At 35.3% G+C, this 24,565-nt stretch overlaps 1 protein-coding gene across 1 annotated transcript in view; it reads right to left on the reverse strand.

Annotated features, from left to right (window-relative positions):
- The window catches only part of PDHX (pyruvate dehydrogenase complex component X), a 57,631-nt gene that overhangs the window by 13,018 nt on the left and 20,048 nt on the right, over positions 1–24,565 (reverse strand). The window contains exons 3-8 of the mRNA XM_054585919.1: positions 19,149–19,249; positions 10,955–11,154; positions 8,243–8,341; positions 6,541–6,715; positions 5,902–6,049; positions 972–1,030 (exon numbers count right to left, since the gene is read on the reverse strand). Coding sequence (XP_054441894.1) covers positions 972–1,030; positions 5,902–6,049; positions 6,541–6,715; positions 8,243–8,341; positions 10,955–11,154; positions 19,149–19,249 — 782 coding nt within the window. The remainder of the gene's footprint in view (positions 1–971; positions 1,031–5,901; positions 6,050–6,540; positions 6,716–8,242; positions 8,342–10,954; positions 11,155–19,148; positions 19,250–24,565) is intronic.

Raw genomic sequence — 24,565 nt, forward strand, 5'->3', positions numbered from 1 at the left:
TTTATGTTTGGGACGAATAATTAAGCATACCATCTTTTTTGAAGCAAGCTGAAGTTGCCCTCAACTCCACCCTCTTTAAACATTTTTTAATCTCATCTCCTACCCTCTGCTCTTGCTAACTTCACTCTAGGCACACTTTAGCCTCAGTGCCAGGTCTTTGAATGACATAATCCACTCCTCACAGCCTTTGTGTTTGCTGTTCCCTGGGATGATAATCTTCTAGCACATACCTACTCGGCCCACACGCTCTCTTTTTGCAGGCCTTCTCTCAACAGTCGCCTTGCCAGAGAGGCCTTCCTTTATAAAAAAACACCCTTAGGTATTCTGTCCGCATACCCTATTTTCTTTTTCACCTCAGCACCTTCATCATATGATTTATAGTATTTGTTTGTCTCTCCCAATTATAACTTAAGCCCCGCGAAAGCAGAAAATATGCAACCTTTTGTTCACTACCCTATTTCTAATGTCTGGCATGTATTTAGCACAAGATAAGGGGATCAATTAATATTTGTTCAATAAGCGGTCTTTATTCTGCTATGATTAATTAGTTGTAAACCCTTCTGATTCTCAGTTTCTTCATCTGTAAAACTTAGGAAGAGTAAGTGACAGAATGATTTTTGCAGTAAAATTATAAAATGTTTGTGCCTCAAAAGTATCAGTTCAATTTATCACATAAAAATTTAAAGACGTGCCACACATGGCTGGCTGGCTCAGTTGGCTGGAGCACTGTCCCATACACCAAAAGTCTGTGGGTTTGATTTCCGGCCAGGGCACGTGCTTAGATGGTGGGTTTGATTCCCCAGTCAGGAGGCCCACGGAAGGCAGTCAATTGATGTTTCTCTCTCTCTCCCCCCCCAACTTCCTCTCTCTCTGAAATCAATAAACATGACCCCAGGCAAGGATTAAAAAAAAAAAAAATCAAAGATGGGAGAGTACTTTAGGAGCCAAAATTATTGGGGTTTGCTACTTACTTTAAGGGTAACAGCTGCTGCCTTGATGATAAAATCATTCACTGAGACTTTAATGTCATCTGAAAGGAAAACAAGCACATCAAAATTATTGTTCATAATAAACGTTAGTACTGATGATTAAGATTTCGAACCTGTAAATTATGGGCTACAATGACAAATGATGACAAAAAAACATTACAGGTTTTTATTTGTTTGCTTATTCAATAAGGGTCTGCTGATCAGAAGAAGTTGCATTATATGAGGTCCTGGATAAATAGGATTAATCATGAATGTAAAAGTTTATTTCTGGGCCTTGACTATAATTCTTTAAAATTTTTCAGATGTCATACATAAGAACTTGAAGGATACATTGTAGTCTCAATCAGACAGAAAAGAATGTCTCTAAAGAGACAAACGATTTCTCTGTGAGGTATATAAACAGGATGTTTGCAAGGTCATTCATTTTTTTTCTCATCCTTTTCAAATGTCCTTATTCTGTGTACGCTTTATAATATAATGATTCTATGAGAGCTGTGGTACCTGCAGTCACTTTAGGAAAAACAAATATATATCGAGGGGAGATTTAAAAATTTCTTTTTACTAGTTGGGTGCATGAGAAAAATTTGAGACCACTGCATTAAATGAGATCTGCTTTTTAACTTAACAAAAGAGGATATAGCACATGTCAGAGATGAGGCAATGTTGGTGTAGGTCCCAGTGCAATAAGTAAAAATGAGGTTTTCTGTCTAGTTTTATGGCGACTCCATTTGAATTAATTTCCTTCCAATACACATAATAATTTTAAGATAAAGCTGAGGTCCTCTCCCTCCCCACAGAGTTGATATAGCTTAAAGCATTTGATTTATATTTCTGCTTTTCCCAATGGATAAGAAAGTGTTGAAAAATGTAAACTGTAGTTGATTCTTCATTGCAAGAGCTTCTAGAAGAAGTCTTTAAGGTGTAGTCATTGGTATGTGGCAGGAATCACAAATCCTGTTATTACAGTATCATGGAATTCTGTGTGAACCCCAGCTCATTCCAAAGGCATGCTGAACACTTCAGAAAGAGATTAGATGAATACTGTAAACACTGCCAAACAGTCATGGTAACTGTCAGCCTCTTGTTTAGTTCACAGCTCTTCTAATTCAGATTTCCAGAAACACACACATTTTCTGTTTCTTTAAGATCCCTTTAGGAATAGAAATATAAATGCATTTCCAGGGCTCAGACTTCTAATGATAAACCATATAAAAGACTTGGTCTGTACAAATTCAGACATGTGGACATACTCTCTTACGAACTCATTATGTTTACCTTTCATGGCTTCCTCAGTTTCCCTCTCACTTTATCTACTATCCATAGGTATCCACCGTGAAGACTTCCCAAACCACTACCAGCTGATGATTTCTAAACCTCCCAGCCAAGTCCACAGTCCTCATCTCAAATTCTCTGCCCCAGACATACTCCCAATACGCCGTATTCTTTGGTTGGACACTGTTTTCCTCTCCTTTCTTTTCCTGGCTTCGTCGTCACCACACTCTCCTGGCTTCCTTCCGCTTTCTGTCGCTTGTTCATTTTCAGTTTCTTCCTCTGAATGTTGGCATGTCTCCAGGTGAGAACTTTCAGTTCCATAGTTTTGATACCATTTTTATGATTCCTCCAAATTCTTCCGCTAACCCTAACGTATTTGGAGTTTTAGACTTATATATCTAATTTTTCACATGACATTTCCACCCACATGTCTAATAGGCATCTCAAATCGGACATGTGTAAAGGAAATTTTTTCAAGTTCCTGTATTATAACTCATTACTATGGCAATTTCCAAACATACAGAAAGGAGACTATCAGTGACATTTGCTGAGAAGAAGAGCAGAAAATAGTTTGTGGGGGAATAGTGAACATCCTCATTTGCATATTGTTACAAAAGAGAGTATGCAACGCACAGAATGTTAATTACTACAACTGTATTTTTTTAAAAAAAGAATTGAAAATACATAGGATATACAGATAATGTGGGCGTTGTGAAGACTAACCACAAAATTCCTAACTGCAAGGACATATAAAACCTGGATCATGCAAAGATTCTACCTACTAATCTATAGTGCACCTGAAAGAGGACTATTTTCTGCCTCCTTATGGGAAGGAGCCAAAGAAATTATTCCATAATAACCTCCATATCATAACTAAACAAGTATGATTTGAGACCTACAAGGGGAGCTTCCAGGGTTAATTTTTTAAATCTTAATCACTTTCTCTAAAATAACTTCCCGTTTGGTGCCTTGAACTTTTAAGGGCTATTAGGTTATCTCCATATAAATTTTGAAAATCTGCATCTAAACTGATTTATCACTCCTGCTTTCACTTAGGATGTAGAAGGCAGCAAGAGAAAGTTGTTCCCATCCTAAGAGGATGGGAGCAGATGCAGGATAAACTACCAAATCGTAACTTTCTGGAGCCCGTTAGGGAGCTGAGGTTACAGAGCAGACAGGTGAACTGAATGGCAAAGGGTGATGACCCCTCTGGGGAAAGATGGGCGAAGCAAGCGGTTAACTCCCATCAGAGCACAGGAAAGTGCAGGCTGGAACCCAGGACAACGAGCATGAAGGTGGGGGAGCATCAGCAGAGAGGTGAAGGCTATAAAAGCATCCCAATGGAAATACAGGGGGAAACCACGCAATATCAAAGATAATGAATTTTTTTTTGAGCTTCACAGACCTAACACAGCAGAGAAAAGTCAGAAAATGAAATTAGATTGGTTTTTTAAAGTAAAACACATTATGCACATATATTCTGGGGCTTATATCATCTGTAAAAGTAAAACATGAAAATAATAGCATAAAGGACAAGAGAAAGGAAATGTAGTGAAATTGGAAGGTTATTACATTATTTGTGAAGTGGTGTAATTGAAACTTGAAGGTAGACTGTGATGAGTTAAAGGATTATACAGGGGTGGGCAAAAGTAGGTTTACAGTTGTTCATATGGAAAAAGGCATACAGGTTATGATTATAATACAAGAATAAACTGTGTTTTGTATACTCACAACTGTAAACCTACTTCTGCCCACGTATTATAAATCTTTCAACTGTCTTTATAGAACACTTCTCCAGACAAAAGTAGAACATACATTCTTTCCAAGTACTCACGAAACATTTAACAAGGTTGACCTTTGTATGACTATCAAATAAATCTCAACAAATTTAAGAAGATTTAAATCATACAAAGTGTATTCTCCAAACACAATGGAGTTAAACTAAAGATCATTAAGAAAGATAACAGAAAAGTCCCCAAATATTTGGAAATCAAACCGACATGTCTAAATAATTCATGGTCCAAAAAAGAAATCACAAGTGAAATTAGAAAATATCTTGAATTAAATGAAAAGGAAAAATAAAAATATCAGAACTTATGTGATACATAACACTGCTCACAGAGAACTTAAAAGCATTATATGTTTATGTTAGGAATAAACAAAGTTTCTTATATTGATCTCAGTTTTCACCTTAAGAAACTATAAAAAGGGAAACAAATTAAACCAAAGCAAATAGAAGAAAACAATAAAGATTAGAGCAGAAATCAATTAAAACAAAATTACAGAAACAATAAAATGAAATAAAATGCTGGCTCTTTTAAGAGATCAATAAAATTGATAACCCTCTAGCCAGATTGCTCAAGAAGTTAGAAGACACAAATCCCTCATGTTGAAACTGGAGATATCACTCCAGATAATATAGATGTTAGAAATATAATAAAGTAATGAATGACTTTATGCCAATAATCAATAACTTAGATGACATAAACAAATTCTTTGGATGACAAGTACTATCAAAGTTCATTCAAGAGGAAAAAGATAACTCACATCTATTAGAAAAAATAAATCCAAGTTAAAAATCTTCCCATTAAGAAAACCAGAGGCCTAAATAGCCTAACTGCTAAATTCTATCAAACAATTAGAAATAAAACCAATTCGACCCAAACTCTTCTAGAAAATAATAGAGGGAAAAAAATTTCCCAAATCGTTGTTAGATCTGATAACAAACCCAGAAAAAGTATCTCAATAGAAGAAACTAGAGGTCAAAATTTCTCATGTACACATGTGTAAAGATTCTTAGCAAAATTTTAGAAAGTGAAATCAAGGAATTATGAGAAAATTAATGATTAAGTTTTATTCATTCATTACAACAATCACTCATATAAACAAATCAAATTCAACATTTGGAAATCAACCAAAAAAATTCACCATAGGAAAAGAAGAGATTATCTCAAAAAGTTTACAGAAAATATTTGACAAAATACAACATCCATCCAAATGTGAATTTCTTCACCCTGAAAAAGGAAATTACAAAAACCTACAGCTAACACTGAAGACTAAATGCTTTCTCCCAAGATCAAGAACAAGGCAAAAATGTCTGCTTTTGACACCTATATTCATCACTGTAACAGAGGTCCTCTACAGTGCAGTAAGGCAAGAAAATGAAATAAAAGCCATATATATTGGAAAGAAAGAAATGACATTATCAGTTTATGCTAAAAATTCTTATGTCTCTCAGCAACCTTAGTTTTAACTCATTTTTGGGAGAAACATTACAAATTTAATAACCTAAAATGTATTTTGAAAATGAAATTTAAAAATTAAAACTTGTATGAAGAAGAGTGATATTTAAGACACATTTTTTAATCTAAAACATTCTTAAACCAGTTTTGGATTTTATACTTTCTACAATGTTAAGGACTGTTTTGTTCAGGTATTATACCAAAAAATATGATTTATTCAATATTATGGAACCAATTTATTTCTTATAGGAAAAGAAAAACAATTCTTTTCTCTAGCACTAAAACAGGCCCAGATGATAAAATTGAAATAAAAAGCTACACAATGTGTGTTTTATGAATAAAGGATTTCATGATAGCACTTAACCTGTACGGCATTAAGTAAATTCAACTTTACTGACCTTTGACTAGATTTTGTCTAACTTTTAAAACAGCTCCAACATCGCAATCGGCAGTAGCATATGCATGAGGTATAGTACTTTTAGATTCAGTTAACCTCTTGGCAATGACTCTTCGAATATTGCTTGCTGGGATTTCAGTAAATGTGCCCTGAAAAAAATAGCAATCTGTCCATTACACCATAAATGGAAGGTGGGGAAAAAACAACTTCATAACAGAAATCAGGTCTCAGTTACTTATGATAATAATTAAAGGTTAATATAGAAAAAGTACTATTAAAGATTCTTAGTATAAGAAAGAATGTAAGAAATCTGAGGAGTTTTAACACTATAGTATATAACGAGAAAAAAGGCATGAGGAGTATCATGATTATAGAGCATATATATGGTCTTGAAGCTGTGGAACTTGTAGTAAACAAATTGAATCACAACTCTAATGTTCTTTTTAGAAGTTAGCACTGTACAAATAAAGTTGATTTGTCCTAAGAAATCTGCAAAACAAAGCATTTGGAGTTTTGTCTTTATCACTTTTAACGGATACCAAAATAGATCGCTAAAAGTACTTGTAAAACATACAGAAATAGTGCTTATTTTTTCTCCCATTTAAATCTGAAAAATAAAAATCTGCTCAGATGACATTACCGCTGCGTTAGGTTGTCCAGGAGTTGACACCGGTGGGATCGTCGGCCGGGGATAAGATGGCCTGGCGGTGGTCTGCGAGGGCAAAGGTGCAGTGGGCGTGACTGGAGGGGCTGGGGTCGGGCGGGACTCAGGGATCTTGCCCGTCTGTTTCAACTGGACAAGCTTGAGAGCATCCCTGGAGACAAGAGGGAATTAGAAACCATGATTAGCAACAAGAGCTATAATAGAACTCTTAGAAAATGGAGGTGAGATTTGAAGGGGAGATACAGAAATATACACATGTCAAGGCTATAATGCAAAATAAGTTATCTGAGCTAGACAAGTAAATCTTGTCTCTTACCTAGTCTGCTGATTCATATTATTTTTTCTATGGCTACAGTATTTGTGCATTTTCAAAAACCAAACAACAATCAGAATTTTGTCAAAGTACTGGGTATAGATATTCAATAGTTATTTTATAAAAAGAAATTAGTCATTTTTCTCCGGGTGGGGAGGGGTGTCATTTGGCAAACAAACAATTCATAAATTAAACCATACCCTTATATTTGTGAAACTGTTTTCACAAGGCACACGAAATCGAGCTTATTGTTCCTATGACTTTCATTAGGATATTTACTAATCAACTTAAGTTCAAATTAGCTTGTTTACAGACAGAAAAATCACACCATTATTAATTTTGCTCAATAAGCTATCAGCACAATCTAACATAATAAACCTAATCCACAACATCATTTAGAATGAAAAATAACTAGTAATAAACCTGCCTTTGTATTATTCTGTAAAACAAAGGAATCTCTGTTTTTTAAAAAGATATAATTCACTTACATGTCAAGCCCTCAATTTTTATAAATTAGACAGATGGAAGTAAGCATATTGCTTTAAAACATTAACTCAATTTGAAAATGTTAGTATTACTGCCAATAGAAATGTGGCACAATTACAGCAATCTTACATCAGTTCCTATTCCTATTTGACTAATCTTTGTCTTCCCATTAGAGCAAGTTTCAATAGAGCTAGCACTGTCTGTTTTAATACACTCTTGAAAGACACAAAATTTAAACAAATGGGAAGACATTATCAATGTTCTTGAAAAGGAAGACTCAACATCAAAAGGATGCCAGTTCTAGGTTAATTTAAAATGTGACACAATCCCAATAAAAATACCACAGGTCCCCTGCCAAACCCTGCCAATAGGGCTAGACAAAATGTTTAAAATTCATGTGGAAGAATTAAGAGTGTGGTACTAAAAAAGTATAGACAAAAATAGAAAAGAAAATCCAAAGAGAGACCCAACTATCTACAGAAATTACTTTGATCATACAAGTGAATAAAACCCAAATAGATAAGAACAAAATTGTTTTTAAAAGAGTATTTCTATGTGCCAGAAATTTAAATGCGGTTTCACATTTATTTCATACAAATTGTAAACAACACAAAATTCCACTATTCTGCACTCTAATTTTCCGCATTTGTAAAGAACTGGCTTAGTTATCAAATCAGAACCATTCTTCAGTAATGTTGTGATTATTCAGAAAATAACCCTTGCAGAGAATACAATTTTATACAGACAGAAGTAGAAATACAAAAAAATAGTGTACTTCCTTGTAAAGCTTAACACTGAACAAACTTTTCTTTAAATATTTTCAGAAAGAACAAGCTTGATAAATAACAAAATTGGTTACTCCACAAAGCAGACACGCACTCTTTCGTGAAGACCCCCCGAGGACCGGTGGCCGTGCCCTGGCTGGCATCCAGTGTGTGTTTTGCCAGAATGTTACGGGCAGCTGGACTTAGGCGGAACCTAAGAAGAAAACATGAAGATTAGGGGACTCAATTAACACTTACACTTGATTCAAACATATCTAAATGTCAACACTTTTGTTAATAATTAAAAAAAAAAAACACAATAAAGCTGAAATCATCACAAATAGATTAATTTGCACTAATCTGGTTCTTTTAACATTTTCATACAAATTTAGCTAGTTCCTATTTCAAAATATTCTTTTAAAAAGAGTAAATAGTCATAAGGCGAGAGTCTACTTTTCACATGGCTCATCACCCAGATAAATAAGGTGCAAACTATAATGTTCCTTCTTTTTCTTTCACGGTAAAATATCTTTACCATTTACCATTTAAAGCATTTCAGGCGTCTAAGTGAGTGGCATTTAGTACAGCCTCATGGTTGTATGACCGTCACCACCATCAATTTCCAGAACCTCTTCTTCCCAAGCAGAGACTCTGAACTGTTAAACAGAGCTTCCCTGTCCCCCTGCCCCACAAACCTTGGCAACCCATCATTCTACCCTCTGGCTTTATAACTTCAACCCTCTAGGTAACTCGCGTAAGCGGGACTCATACAGGAGTTGTCCTTTTATGAGTGGCTTATTTCACTTAGCACAATGTCTTCAAAGTTCATCCATGTGGTAGTGTGTGTCAGCATTTCCTTCCCTTTTAAGGCCGAGTAACATTCCATTGTACAGATATAGCACATTTTGGACACATGGGTTGTTTCCACCTTTGGGTTATAGTTAATAATGCTTTTATGAACATGAGTGTCAAATATCACTCTGGGTCCCTGCTTTCAATTACTTTGAGTATTTGCCCAGAAGACAAACTGCTGTATCAGAGGGTAATTCTATTTTTAATTTTTGAGGAACTGGAACTACCGTACCATTTTCCCCAGTTAGTAACTGTACCATGTTACATTCTCACGAATAGTGCGTAAGAGTTCTAATTTTTCTACATCCTTGTCAACACTGGTAATTTTCTAGGGTTTTCTTTTCCTTTCTTTTTTTAATAATGGCTATTCTAATGAGTGTGAAATAGTATCTCATTGTGGTTTTGATTTGCAATTCCCTAATAGTTAGTGATATTGGACATGTTTTCATGTGCTTATTGGCCACCTGTATATCTTCTTTGGAAGAAATGTATACTTGGGTCCTTTGCCTATTTTAACTAGATTGTTTATTTTTGTTGTGTTTGAATTGTATCTTTCATGCATTTGCTCAAGTCCTTAGTATTTCCATGAAAGCATTTTTCACTTTATATACACTCTAGAAGAGTCAGAGAGGCAAAAACAGCTGTGCCGATTCTATAGACAAGGAAACTGAGGCACATTGAAAGGCAACATGACTAGTAAATGCCTACTCTTCAGTTGAGGCCGTAAAGCATAGCAGCAAACACAAGTCAGATGAGGAAAATCAATAAAATGAGCTGAGCCCGTGAGCTTATCACTTGGAATGAATCGGAACAAATGCAGCACATGCTGCACATCGGCCTCAAGCTGATATGGACTCAGTGCCAGCAAATCTACACTGAAATTTCTGATTTGTATGTAAGATTAACCAATCAGTTCAAAATGTTTTAAAGAAAGAAAATCACTGTATGGGCCAAAACTGTGCAGGTTCACGTCAGCTGGTTTTTAACCTCCCCCATCAGGCCTCAGACCTATGAAAGTCTCTAATGATGAACCTTAACAGAAAGAATACACATGATTATCTATGAAAGGGGAGAAAGGCATTAAGTACAAAGCATCCACGAGCCTACCTTATGATTTTGACAGTAAAGACGAGAAAATAAAGGGAGTTATGACAATGGAGTCACAAGTATTGTGTGATAACAGAAATTTAAAACTCAGTACTTCAGAAATACTTTTTTTTTCTGACAAGAACTGACAATGGTAAACTAAAGCAAAAAAATACTAAAAAAAAAAAGGGTTTGACTTAAGTTCCGAAGTGATTTATAGGACATTTTCTCTACAAATAACTTATTCGTATGAAGTTATTTATATTCTAGAGAATATTAAATAAGTGAAACTTGTTGGAATTTTCAGAGTCCACCAATGAAAGCTATGTAAAGCTAACGTAAAACAATGTTTTACTTAGTATCTGTGTTGTTACAGAACTACACAAAACAAAGCTCTAATCTGACTCAAACTCAAATGCAAAATAGCTGGACAAGGAATGCATGTTAAAATGCTAATTTCATTATCAATTATACATTTAAAACTGGTATTCATAGTACAGTAATTAAATTACATGAATGGGGACACAGCAGGAAGTTTTATATACGGAATTCCATTCAGAAATCCTACAACCTCATTCAAGCTCAGTGTGGACATAGATTGTTTTGTTTTCTGCTGGGTGTACAAGGCTTGCCCAGCACCGGAACACAGCATGTGCTCAATAACCATTTGTTTGCTGAATGATGATGGTAAAGTACTCATTCCTAAACCTCAGTTTCCAGAGAGAAAAAAGGGGAAGGTCAGCAACTTCCTACTTAATGTACAAAGATGCTTTAAATAGTATATGATTAAAATACTCTAAAAGCTGTGTGTGTGTATATATATATATATATATATATATATATATATATATAAAATTTTATACATCATCATTCAAATAAACATACTCACTGCAATTTTCCTGGTGTGTGTTCCTTTTTGACAGGGACAGAAGTCGGTGGTTCTGGTGAGGGGCGAGGAGGTGACGGTTTTGACGCGGCTGCTGGAGGACCTACATCTTTGGGAATTTCAACATTTTTCCAATCTTCTCCTTCTTCAACGAGCAAGCCAATTAGTGAACCCAGCCGTATATTTTTAGATCCTTCTTCAACCTACATTTTAAAAAGAAAATAACTGCAGAGATGGAAAGGCTCATGACCCCATAAAACAGTTTATTCCTTCACTGGACAATTCTGTACTGGTTAGAAAGATCCCAATTTGAGCTAAAATCTGATTCGGCCACCTCCTCCTACTTATCACCTTCCTTTCCTACCTTCCCACAGTTACACCTTCCTTTTACCACCTTTCCCCTCCCTGTTACTGATGCTATCTCCTGAAATAAATAAATATATATGTGCATGGATACATATCCAGAATCTCCCTTCTTTATGACAACCTTTAAATATAGAAAACATATCTATGACCATCTTCCTTCTTAAATCCAAAACAAGACTGTGTTTACATACTCGACTATTGATATTTGTCTTTCCCAGAGTCTGTATACAATGGCTTAAGAATTCCAAGAACTCCTAAGAGATTAATTCCCCCAAATAGGTTCTATTTACTTTACTAAAATTCATTAAAGAAAACATTTTCAATAGACTTAATCATTGTGTAGATAGAATTGGTTAACTACTCTGGTTAATGTTAAGTGTAGCTTCCACTTTTCTCTATGTATTTATTTACAAACTTGAGACAAAAGTAAAACTTCATGAAATTTTCATAAGTACATCAGAAACATAGTGCTGATCCAGCTAACCAAACACATTTTCACGGATATTGCCAATTAGAAGTATAAATAAGATTGAAGATAAAACTTAAGATAAATATATTTTAAGTGTTTCAATAGTATTATTTTTAAAAAATCAATTCTTATTTACTTAATTTAAAAAAGTCCCTAGAGAGCTTTCAGATGATAATATTTTATAAGTTCAGTAACAGAAGAAAATTATCATTCTTCTTCTTTAAATTGTCATTTAAAATTTGTACTTATTCCCTTTCAATTACTTTAAATAAGGTTCATTACAGATATAATTGAATGAATAATTGAATGACAGGCAGCAGGACATTGACTAATACAGCAATTATAAATAAACTCCTAGAATGAGACTGACTTTTCTGAGTAACACTAATTTTGATGCTGATTAGTATGAGCACTATTCCTAAAATAATAGGATCTAAGTTCCAGAAGTAAGGAGGCTTTCTAAGTTACTAATTACTAATGGAGAAGGAATGAAACAATGCTTTGATAAAGCAAAATATATATAAGAAATATGTATTTAAAACTCAGTAAGGACGTTTAAGGAATAGCAAGCTGTAAAAAATAATGAGAGACCCAAGAACAATTTGTTTAGTGCTTTGTCACATACTAAAGTTTTGCTTCTTTGGACTGCTAATTTGTCTTTACTACATCAAAAAGATGAGTTAAGATTATCATTTGGTTAAGATTTTGCGTTCTTCTAAATATGTCTAATTACCTGTGTATGAATTGCTAACTCAAAACCACAAAGTAAAATAGCTCATATTCTTTTAAACATTGATTAAAAAAACACTAAGTAATAAAGTCCACTTGATATTAATTCCTATCAATACTGAACCAGGAGCAGGATCAATATCCAAGTACAAAGAACATCACTCCAATGCAAAGCATTCTTTATGAGGAAAGTTGTGTTGAAAAAACATAAACAGATTTCTGAAATCTGAATCAGACACTATATTAAATCTAAAACTGATACCTCAATTGTTTTACTTACAATCAATCATAAAAACGATTCCATATATACCCTACCAAACTGATACCTTCACAAGTAGGCAATGAGCATTTAGTATTATTTCAACTTTTATCAGATCTAAATATTAAGTAAAATTAACTTTTAACTACTCACATTTTTCCCATTAAAAAATGACACCATGAAGAATGATACCCAAATATAATGGACAAGTGTATCCTACAACACAAGTTGAATATATAACAGAAGTTGAAAGAAAATAAAGTCTATTAATAGTTCCATTTAAAGCCATTAAAATCACTAAATGAAGTTAAGATCATTTCTCTGACTTTCTTTATTCTCTGAGAAATAAGAAATCTTTTAGAGGTATGCTAGTTTCCTATAGACTAGATTGCTTGTGTTGCAGTCAGCAAATATTTAAAATTGGGGTAGGCTTAGTAACAGAAGAGTAAATAATGCCCTTTTCAAATTGTGTTTAGAAACCAAACAAGAGAGCCTTTGTTGCTGCTTCCTCTGAGTTCGCACTGCGGAAGTTCTCCACTCCACCACAGCGCCCAGTTCTTTTCCCAGGCACTGAGCTTACTTGATCAAAACCCTCTCCTTCTCTGGTGCTTCTGACCTCTTAATATAAAATGCAGGATTTTTATATTTAGCCCTGCTAAAACTGCTGATTAATGCTGAAATAGTGGATCTAGAATCTGTCGTTCAATGTATTAGCATTCCCTCCCAGCCTTCTATAGACATCGTTGGTTTTAATGCTGGCTCTGCTACTTACTAGTTAGGTGACCTTAGTAAAGTTTCTTTATCTCACCATGACTGTTTCTTCATCTGTAATGGAAATAATAATAGTTGCTACTCATAGAGTTATTATGAGGAAATAAATGAGTTAGATATAAGACACAAAACAGTGCCAGAAATCTATTAACCACTATATAAATATAAAAGGCATTATTACTACTACTACTACTACTACTACTACTACTATTATTATTATTATTATAGTGGTGTTGGTATTTTTCTCCAAGTTACTGATTTTTTAAAACAAAAAATATACTCAACATGGATCAAGACTGGACTACAGAGGAGCTCCCCTTGGTAAGGGTTAGAAATTTGTGCCTTAACGCCCAGCAAACACAAGGCTGGAAGCACTACAGGGTAAACGGCAACAGGAGACCACAGGTAGTAAGGCCTGTGACCAACTATTCTTCCACAATACTCGTACAGAGGCTGAATTCTGTCCCAAGGCATGTCCCCCAGGAAGGGGTCTGTTTACCATAGACATCTCCATAGGCTGACAAAAATCACCTGCAAATGTGCTCTAAACTGCCACCTAAGCCCGTCAGTGTACCAAAAAAGGAGAGGAGATGAAGAGACGGAATAACTGCAGCAATATTTCCCAAGGGGGAAACTGTTTAAGGGGGTTCATTCCACTTAAGTGCGGGTAAATAGTTTTTGATTCTGACATTGAAAAAATAATCACTTAGTTAAGCAATTATTTAACTATTCCTCTTTTTATAAGAAGAATATCTGAGAGCTGCTGAGCAAGTACTGAGGGAGCCTGCGCTGTGGCTGGTGGAGATGAGCTGAGTCACAGGGTGGACCTACTTGCTTTGAAGACATAATAAAGATTGGCCACCAGTGCTTGAACCATTATACAGTTTTCATTTGTTTTTATTCTTTAATAATACTGATTAACTTATATGCAGAATGAACTTGGGTTTAAAAGGAACATGAGTGAGAAACACGGAGGCTGAAAACAAATCAATGACAAGACAAAATACAGAGGGGCCGGAGAAATATTCAGTAAGTCCTTGAATCGAGGTTTGCCTGGCGTTACCGGTAACATGCCAGGCTCTGCTCTAGCACGGTATTAACTCATTTAACTCTTCTAATAATCTTGTGCGGTTTAGTGCTATTATCACTGCCATTTATACATGAGGAAACTGAAGCATAAAAATGTTAAATGCTCAAGATCACAAGGCTTTGGGCATCGAGCCAAAGGCTGTTTGGCTTGCTGTCATGCTGGCCTTCCGTGGGATCAGCACCTAATCTGTGAGCTGCACTCACGCGATCGAAATGGTCAGAGAGCACATCAGGACAGCAATACTGTTTTTAAAAACGGTAGGTTAAAACAGCAAATTAGCTTAAAAGAGAAGTTGTAGAGTCGACTATAACTGATTTAGCTTTTAATTCTTGGGGAACATAGATTCATTTACCATTTCAATAGGAAAAAGTTGGAACTGAGAGTATCTTCCATTTAATAGAATTTGCTCTGATCTTTGAGAGGGTATTTTCTCAATTAAAAATATTAGTCCACAGAAAAGAATTAACTGAAACTCTCACAAGTTCAAATTTCAACCATAAACTTTCAAATTATCAAATATGCAGCTTTGAAGGCAATTGTGGGAATTAAATAAAAAATAAGGGGAGGGGGACTACCTAACAATAAAATAAAATCATATCGGAAAAAATTCTTTAGAAAACACCACTGACATAGTATGAGAGATACAGCTAAGAAATTGATTGAAGAATCTCTAATAAATATCCTAAATATGCCATCCTAATATTCTTTTTATTAATTTATTATTTAATATACCCACCATCCAATTTGCTGAATAATAAATTTAAGATTATTCACTAATACATGTATAATAATTTAAGGTTTTGTGCTCAACAATTTACTTGTGATTAAATGAGAATTTAACTTGCACATTAATTAAACCAATTTGGAAATAAATTATAAAAGTATCTAAACTGACAGCAAATTATTCTTTATTAACATTAAGAGCATCTAAGCTTTTTTCCCTGGTTCTAGGTGAAATGCAATAAATATTACCTTATATTTAAAATGCAATTCAGATGCAAACATTGTATGAGTGAATACAAAGAACAGAATCAAACTGTGTGAGGGGGGGAGGGGGGAATACAAAAACCCTCAAAGGCTGTAGAAATAAATCCCTGTGAATAGCAAAGTAGGTTCTAATTTCTAATACTTTCAAAAATGTAGGAAAACTTAAAAACTAAGTTTTATATCGTCTCTTGGCTTTAATAAGCTCAATTATCCAACTCCTTGATTCTGAACGTAAAATCTCTTTTACGTATTCCTATAAAATCATTTTATTATTTATGCTAATGTGAAAACTATTCCCCAGTGAAAGGGAAAGGTGTAACTTGCTTGTGTGGGGTTGGGAGAGCTGGAAATGGAGTGGGGGAAAAGACTAAAATAAATAAACAAAACAGTAATACCACCTCTTTTTTTTTCTATTTTTCCCTATTAAATTGCACACACTGTGACATTAATATACTCCCATTCCTATTACCCAAAATGCATGTGAAGTGATAATAAAGCCATAAAACCCTAAAATACACATACAGTCTTTTCTTTGGCAAGAAAATAGCTACTTGTGCCACAAAAGCTGCTATCAATCATATCCCCATGGCTTTCCAGAGCATTAAGGAGGCCAGATGAATAGGCACTGCTAACCTATGACATTGTTAGCAATTTGAAATGCACAGCTAAGCGGGTGACTGGAAAATGCTATCAACTCTGGAAGACTTTCACGGCCAAACAATCCAGACAATCTAAGGCTGGGAACAGCTTGCCAAAAGCACACACGATAAAATGTAGCTGGGCTTATTACATATGGTAATTCAAACAACCTTTTTCTTTTCAAAAATGCTGTATAAATTAGTCAAAGAAACTATTTTTGCACGGGTATTTATATTTTTGAAGCTTACAATCTTAGCTGCCGCATGACATATTTACATTTAGTTATAAAAGTAAAGAAATTTTTGCCTTCTGTTTATATTTTCTCCAAGGAAGCATTTTCAAAAAAATGTTTTATATGGCTATTAATATTGTAGATGACATGCGAAGGATGTTTGGCAAATTAGAACGTAAAAAATATCAACAACTAGCAAAAAAGGAAAGGGGATTTTCTAATAAGAAACGCGTATGAAACTGTGTATGGACCTCTATCTAATTAGAGTATAACATTTCAAAGTGTGGTCTTTGGAGAGAACATACAAGCAAGGCATTCTACCCGTGCTCACAGCAGAGGTGAGCTGAGGTTTCATAAGTCAAAACACATTAACGAGGACTACTAATACATGTGCAGCTTACCTGTACAAATCAAATTATAGAGGCATGAATGGATACTTATTTCTAGTCACAAACAACAATTACAATTTATTAGGCAAACGCACAGAGAGAATGGGACCTAACGGTCACCAAGAGCTGAGTGAATCATTTACTAATGGCGGGAAGAGCGACATTTACTGATGCTTGGTGGGTGACAGGTCTTGTGATGATTGTGTATGTGTTCCCTCATTTAATCTCCACTGTGACCCCATGACATACGTATTATTACCTTCACATCATTATGAAGAAAAAGGCAGACAGAAGTTAAAGATTCTGCCAATCATTATGTAATGAGTATCTGGCACAACTTAGCTCTATGAATCAGGCAGCAGTGTGACTCCAGAGGCTACAATCTGAGCTGCCACGCCATACTATCTATTAAATATTCTAGAGCGTAAGAAACAAACATGCACTATTAGTGAATACACCATGTCCATGTAACCCTAAACAGTCAGGCTTTAAGCATTTTAATTTAATATTCCATTTTAAAAAATAATATGCTTAGTACAGAAAATTTAGAGACTATTGGAAAAATGAGGAAGGGAGATCACTTGGTTCTACTCCCCAAAGACAAAACGCTCAGCATTTTTATAACATTTTATTCTTTTCTATATTTATATTTTTCCTTGTAGCCGTAAGATTGTAATCACTGTTTATATACAATTTTAAAATGATTTTCCCAAAAATTTTAAATAATTATTAATGTATAGCATATACAAAAAAAAAATCACATTTTTAATGGAAATAACGGCTACAGGATATTGCTCATTTTCTTCTGTTGTTTAAGTAGCCTCTCTTACATTGCTACGCATTTTGTTTGAAGGGATGTACTAACTTCAGGTTCTAGTAAAACCACTAGAGTATCCAAGATGTTGCTCCACATTTTGAATCAGTTATAAAGAAAAGACTGCCCAGAGAAGAGCTCTCAAAATGACTGCGACAGCAGGCCTGAGGGTGGAAGAGGCCAGAGGAGGGAGAGGTTAATCAATTAACAACCGCTCGGCAAAACCAACAAAAGACTGCTTACATTCCTGGGTGTACCTTGAAACTCTGATTTAACTTCCAAGTGGCTACTTCCGGGATTATTTTAAGAGAATAACCAAGCAGCCTAAGACCAGGTGCCTTCGCTTCTTTCTTATGCTTGAACTTTCTGGACTGTTGTCCACAACCAACCCAAAGGAACAAACACTTCTTCCTTAGGGACTATGCACTTACCCAGAATTAGCTCTTCTTGACCTTCTCCCACTCCCTCTGTCTACAGCCAATGCAAATTGTTTCAGAACAACTTATATCTTTCTTCCTCAAACTGTGCAAGAGCCCTTCAGCTCCTTCGACTAGCTCTGCTCCTGGTGGTTCAGGCTTCCTGCCCCAGCACCCCAGCATTTTTCTGGCTAGCATTTGCCTCAACAAACCCTTTCTTTTTAAAAAAGCTTTTAGCCCATAAATGCCTTTGTTTAACAACTGCATATATTTAAATTTAGATCTGAAAAGGAAATGACTGGTCTTGCTAGATACCCACGCATATTTTCCATTAAAATGTTTATGGAGCAGGAAATATATTATCAACAGAAAAGACCGTCAATTCACTATATTCAAGTATATAGAATATTCTAACACACAAGTTTTTAAATAAATATATGTTTTAAATGATTATAAAAATGCCCAAACTGTAAGAATGAGTAAGAATTTAACCAGGCCAGTGAGTGTGACTATAAAATCCACAGACAAGACTTCACAGAACATCTTCAAACAGTCTTGTCTACAGAAAGGAGGTAAGTAGATGACAATTTTCTCACTTGCAGTCCTGGGACTCCTGGGAATCAATAGCGATAGGATTTTTTATTTTCCTATAATTAGAGTAAAACATTCCTTCTTTCTGATGAACTTCGAAATTGCCAGTTCTAAGCTTTAACCTACTGCTTTCTCTGTCTTCAAATTCCACCTCAAACAGCCTTCTCTCATCCCTCGGGCCAGAATACTTCTCACTCTCCGTGAGGGAACCCCAAATGGTCAGCACCACTGGTCAGGCTGAAATAGTTTTCTGCTGTCTGATCGTCACTGGCTGTTACTCGTCCTTAACACTAAAATATATTAAAGATCTGAATTTAAAATGTATTATGTCGCGGATAATACAACACTATAAAAAAGAGGTAAAAATAAAAGGTAACTTTATTTCAAGGAACTTTACATTTAAGAAATCTTCATCCTGTTGCAAACAATCAAAATAAAAACTTACCACTATTTTGGCCAGGATGCCATCATCACTTGCGTCTAAGGTAACCACAGCTTTGTCGGTCTCTATTTCACACAGGGCGTCTCCAGCACTCACGGCTTCACCTACAAAACAAGACTCAGTTTGTTTTGTCTTTTTAAATATGGATTTGGTATGTGAGTTGGTGTGTGTAAAACATGAATAATAAATACCAAAATATTCAGTAGCTATTTCTGGGCTGTGGAATTACAAGTAATTCTCCTCACATACGTATATGTTTGCCTGTGTATATATGTATGCTCTGTTGTATTTTCCAGAAGCTCTATAATGGACACAAGTGATATTTGTTTTGTTTTAATTTTTTAATTGAATTTTTTTTGTAACGTTAATCAAATTATACAGGTTTCAGGGGGTACAATCCTGTAATATATTATCTGTATATTATATTGTGTGTTCACCACCCAAAATTTGTTATATTAAAAAAATCAAGTACAAAGATTACTGAGCAAATATTAGAAATGAAATTACATTATAGAGACAATAGCAATGAATATACATTCTCCTCTTAAAAAATCTATTCCAGACCCCACGTTCCTTCCCTCATGACATACTTTGACTATTATTCCATGAAAAGAAAAGTTTTACAATTAATAGCACTCTGGGTTAGCATCGTAGGTTGAGCTCAGAAAACCTGCTGGCACCACAGAGCATATATAAATATAGCATATTAAACAAAAAGAGGGACAATATAGATACAATGAGGTCAAATAAGAAACATTTCTGTGCAACACAGACAGCATGGAAACTCCAAAATGTTGAGCAGGGCCTGACTTGCTGGTTTGCAGATCTAGAAGTAGATTAGGGGTAAAGTGCAGTACTTACTCTTTGAGTAAAGAAAACTAAAAGTGACCTTAGGAAGCCAGGGGATTCAAATCAGATCCTCAACTTAAAGCTGGGTTAGGGTTCCTCTGTTCCTAACAGGAGGCTGATAAAAGACGCAGTCAACACCTCTGGACTAGTGTGACTTTAATTAGAACTGTGGGTCTAGGAAGGGGAGGGAACGAAATACTGCCTCAATCCTCGGAAGAGCGCCAGGCCAGCCTCTGGCTCCATTACTGCACCTGCTAATATCTCTAATATCAATAGCAAAATCCCTGATCAGAAGGTGGGGGAGGGAAGGAATAGGAGACAGGTGGGAGGACATTAAAACACAAACACCTTCCACTTAAAAGTAAATTTCAAAACAGAATTCCAAAACATATGGAGAAATCTAATGCTAACAAAGGAAACCACAAAATCAATAATTGGGACAGAAATTCAGTTTTGATGCAATTCATTTAGTGCAACCTGCCAAAGATTTTAAAATAAGTATTTGAGGATGTTCAGAAATATAGATGAAAACATCCATCACAAAAACAAGAGATAGAAAAAACAATAATGTACAGGAATACAATAATATCAGGTAGAAAGAAAAAACTAGAAATCTTAGAAATGAAATAAATCTTGGAAGTGAAGTAAAAAGAAACCATCAACAGGGCAAACTATGTTCTAGATGGACATAGTGAAGTGAATTGGTAAATCATAGATAGCAATAAGGAGCTACCTAGAACTTAAAGAGCCAGACAAGAAGGTAAAAAATAGAAGAGAGGAGTTAGACATAGATTGAGATGGCAGTGTTTGTTTAATGATGTTCCAAGGGAAGAGCTTGGAAGAAATGGTGGAGAAGCAATATATGAAAAGATAATTTGTTAGAACTGAGAAGAGCCATGTACCCTCAAAATGAAACAGCGCTGAATGCGTTTAGAATAACAGCTATCCATGGCACACTGACTCAAAGAGCACAGGGAGCCTCCTGGCTTGTTGGAAATGTTCTGTACCTTGATCTAGGTGGTGGTAACCTGAATACATGTGTATGTAAAAATAGTTGTAACTGAGTTTACACTTTCTGCAAGGAATAACTTGATTAAAAAAAAAAGTTAAACAGAAAAAAAGGGTATTAGACTGTATAAACATGAATCCACATCAGACATACTATAGAGAAACTGCATACTATCAACAATAAAAACACAATTATGAAAGCTTTCAGAGGAAAAAAAAAAACCAGATTACCTCAGTGGACTGACAGACCGAGAGCATGCTGGTCAGCAGCTGCTACAGAGGTCGGAAGACAGTGGAGAAATATCTTCAAAAAGCTGAGGAAAAATAACTGTCTAGAATCTTATATGCAGCCAAATCAACATTTAAGAATGAAGGAAAAGTATTCTTTAGACATATAAAGGCTAAGAAAATTTACCACCTATTGATGAGTTATTACAAAATGCAGTTCATCAAGAAGAAAAGGAGACACAGAGGAAATCCATGGGATACACAAAATGATTAGCACACAAATTAATAAAAGTGTTAACTATGAATTATTGTCAAGGTCATTGCTGAGTATTTGAAAGGTGTAAAGCTCAAACTCTAAAAAAGAATAAGATGAATAAGGAAATGTTTAGGTGAGAGTTAAAGCATGCTAAGAACTTTGATACAGATAGGAGAAAAAATACCAAATAATTATAGATTTTATTGGCAAAATTTCATTAAATATGTATGTTAAAAACTTAATGGTGGACACCAAAAAATATAAAAATAGAAATATAATCTACAGTAATCAAATGCTGAGGAATCAGAGAAATAAAAACTAACATCCAACTGAAGGCAGACATAAAAAAACAGCAAAGAATAAAAACAAACAGAAAAAGTAGAAGTCCAAATGTATCAGTAACTGCAATAAATACAAATGAATTAAAACCACCTACTAAAAGCAGAGATTATCAAAATGAATTTAAAAAATAAGATCTGGGTACATGTGGCTTACAATAGAGAGACCTAAAATAAAAACAGAATAAATAAGGGCTAGAAAAATATGCAACATACAGATTCACCCTCCTCACACACACACCAAAAACAGTTGGTACAGCAACATTAACAGGCATACTCAGTAAAAGAGCGTGAAGGAAAATCTAAAATACTAAGGTAACAAATATGCTCTGCAAGTTCACTGTACAGAAACTAATTCATTGTATACTAAGATTTCCACATAGATGGTGGTTCTGTATTTCAGTTAAAACAGCTCAGAACCACCAATACATACTGTTTTAATGAAATAAACAAACTTATCTGTTAGGTAATATCTAATGAACACCTAAAGGAGCTTGCTCTAACCCCAAAGAAATTTTTCTACTCAACAACTATTTATTGAAAATGCATTAGGGCACTAAGAATACAGAAGCGGGGGTTTGGGGAGTAGTTAAGATTTCTGACCGCAAGAAGCTTGATTACTTTCTAGCGACAAGTTAATTATAGTAGTATTAGGTGCAGTCAGGGTGCTACGGGAATTCTTAGGGTGGGCAACGACTTCACTTTTTTGGAAGGTAAAAGACATCTAATCTGAGCCTGAAAAGATCAGGAGGAGACAAAGGAAAGGAGCAGTGATCCAGGCAGACGGCACAACACACCCAAAGTCCTGGGGGCAAAAGAGAAGAGGAAACTTTGGAGGGTCTGCCTAATAGGAACTGAGAGGAGGGCTGAGATATTAGGATGGAGAGGCAAGTAGAGATCAGACCAAGAAGTCCATTCCTTGTATGTCATACAGAGTACCCTACAGTGCCCGATTATAGAACCTTACACACTTCTTTATATGACAGATGTTTTAGTAGTTAAAATAGACTGTAGTTCAGGAGGGGATAAAAATCACACCTTTATTTGTTTCTGCTGTAACCATGGAAAAACCAACTGAACTAGGCAACCTAGCAATTAAATACTTCTAGAAAAAAAATTCTGGCCATAGGAGAAGAGAAAATGATGTTTTCTTGAGCTCACCTTTTTCAAATTCCAAATGTTCTTTAAGAACCACCCACAAGTTCTACTTCAGCCATAGGTCAACACAGACATTTTTGTTCCTTTTCCTGAATTCCCATAAAAGTTGTAATTTATGTCCAATGAATCAGAAATTGCATTGTAAAATGTTATGTTAATTACATTTTTAAAAATTAGGTTTTCCTTTATATACCAGATCATGAGCTTCTTCACAATAAGGACAGGACACACCTTAAAGTGTTTTATAATCTACCTGATTCCCAGTCTAGCACCTCAAAGATAATCAGTTTGAGATTAAAACACTTCAGGAAAAAAAAATTACAGTAATTTCACACATCTTCATTTCCTCATAAGGTATATATCAAACTGTTCTTTATATTTCTTTTAATTCTAACATTTGGTTGGTAGTATACTTTTAACATTTAAAAACTTAGGTAATCTGTTTCCCTTTTATTTTTATTATATATACATCTATTCACATAACATAGACATATATATCAGCTATATGAGAAGGCAGAGATAGAGAGAGAGGCAAGAAACACAGGGAAGGATCTATCTACTGTGTGGTGAACTTTCCCAAGGACCCATAGCCAAATTCAAAACACCGTTATTATTATATAAGAGCACAGTATCCCTAATTTATCATGAAACTAAGGTTATATCAATTAATCAAACATAATGTAAATGCCAAAAGAAAATTTTGAGACCAAATAGTTGGCCATGAAGATTCCCTGACCAACAATTTAGCACTATCATTTAGAAAAGCTGCAAGACAGAGTAGTTACAAGGAACCCTTCCAACTCAGACACAGGTTTGAGTCCAAGCTCTGACACTTCCTAGTAATCTTGACCAAGCTACTCATCTCTCTGTCAGAAAGGCTTTGAATATGCAACTATATGTATATTTTTTTAAATCACAGAACTGGAAATGTTAGGTTAACTCTTCACATGCATCTTCAAATAACACTCTGTAACGTCTTTAGGTAAAAATATTAGGTATGTTATTAAGAACCAAGATGCATTCCAGCTCCCTAGTCCATACCTTGTTATTTCAAACAGACATTCAGCAAATATTAGTGTACAAGGCATTATACAGAGCACTGGGTATAAACACAACAGTAAGATATGGTCCTGTCCACAACTTCATAGTTGAGAGAAGACTGAGAAATTAGGACAGAGCATCAAGGTTGGCGCAGGGTGAGAGACGGCTCCTCAGCTGCCATGTCGGAGGCTGATGGGTTGCAGAAGAGATGGCAGCCTTGCAGTGTCCCTGTGCCATCTCCTCCCGGTGCAGCCGAGGTGGAGCGGGCCTGGAGCAAGAGTGCGGGCCCCAGGAGGGGCCAGAGCAGAGGCCCGCCCGGGGGCCGCTCCCCAGCACCGAAGCCAGCATCATCGTCCAGTTCCCTTGTCCCGATGGGTAGCTGCCAGAGCTGAGGAATAAAGTACAAAGAGGCTTCCCTTTCTCTCAGAAATTCTGGGTATGGAGTCTTGATGAAACACTGTTAATGGTGATGTTGATGTTATTAAACTAAACACATTCTGTGGCTTTTGCAAAATAATTTTGTTCTGCCAAAAATTAAGAAT

This window comes from Pteronotus mesoamericanus, unplaced genomic scaffold (assembly GCF_021234165.1).
Source record: "Pteronotus mesoamericanus isolate MK-2021 breed Mesoamerican mustached bat unplaced genomic scaffold, CSHL_Meso_final contig_90, whole genome shotgun sequence".
Lineage (NCBI taxonomy): Eukaryota > Metazoa > Chordata > Mammalia > Chiroptera > Mormoopidae > Pteronotus > Pteronotus mesoamericanus.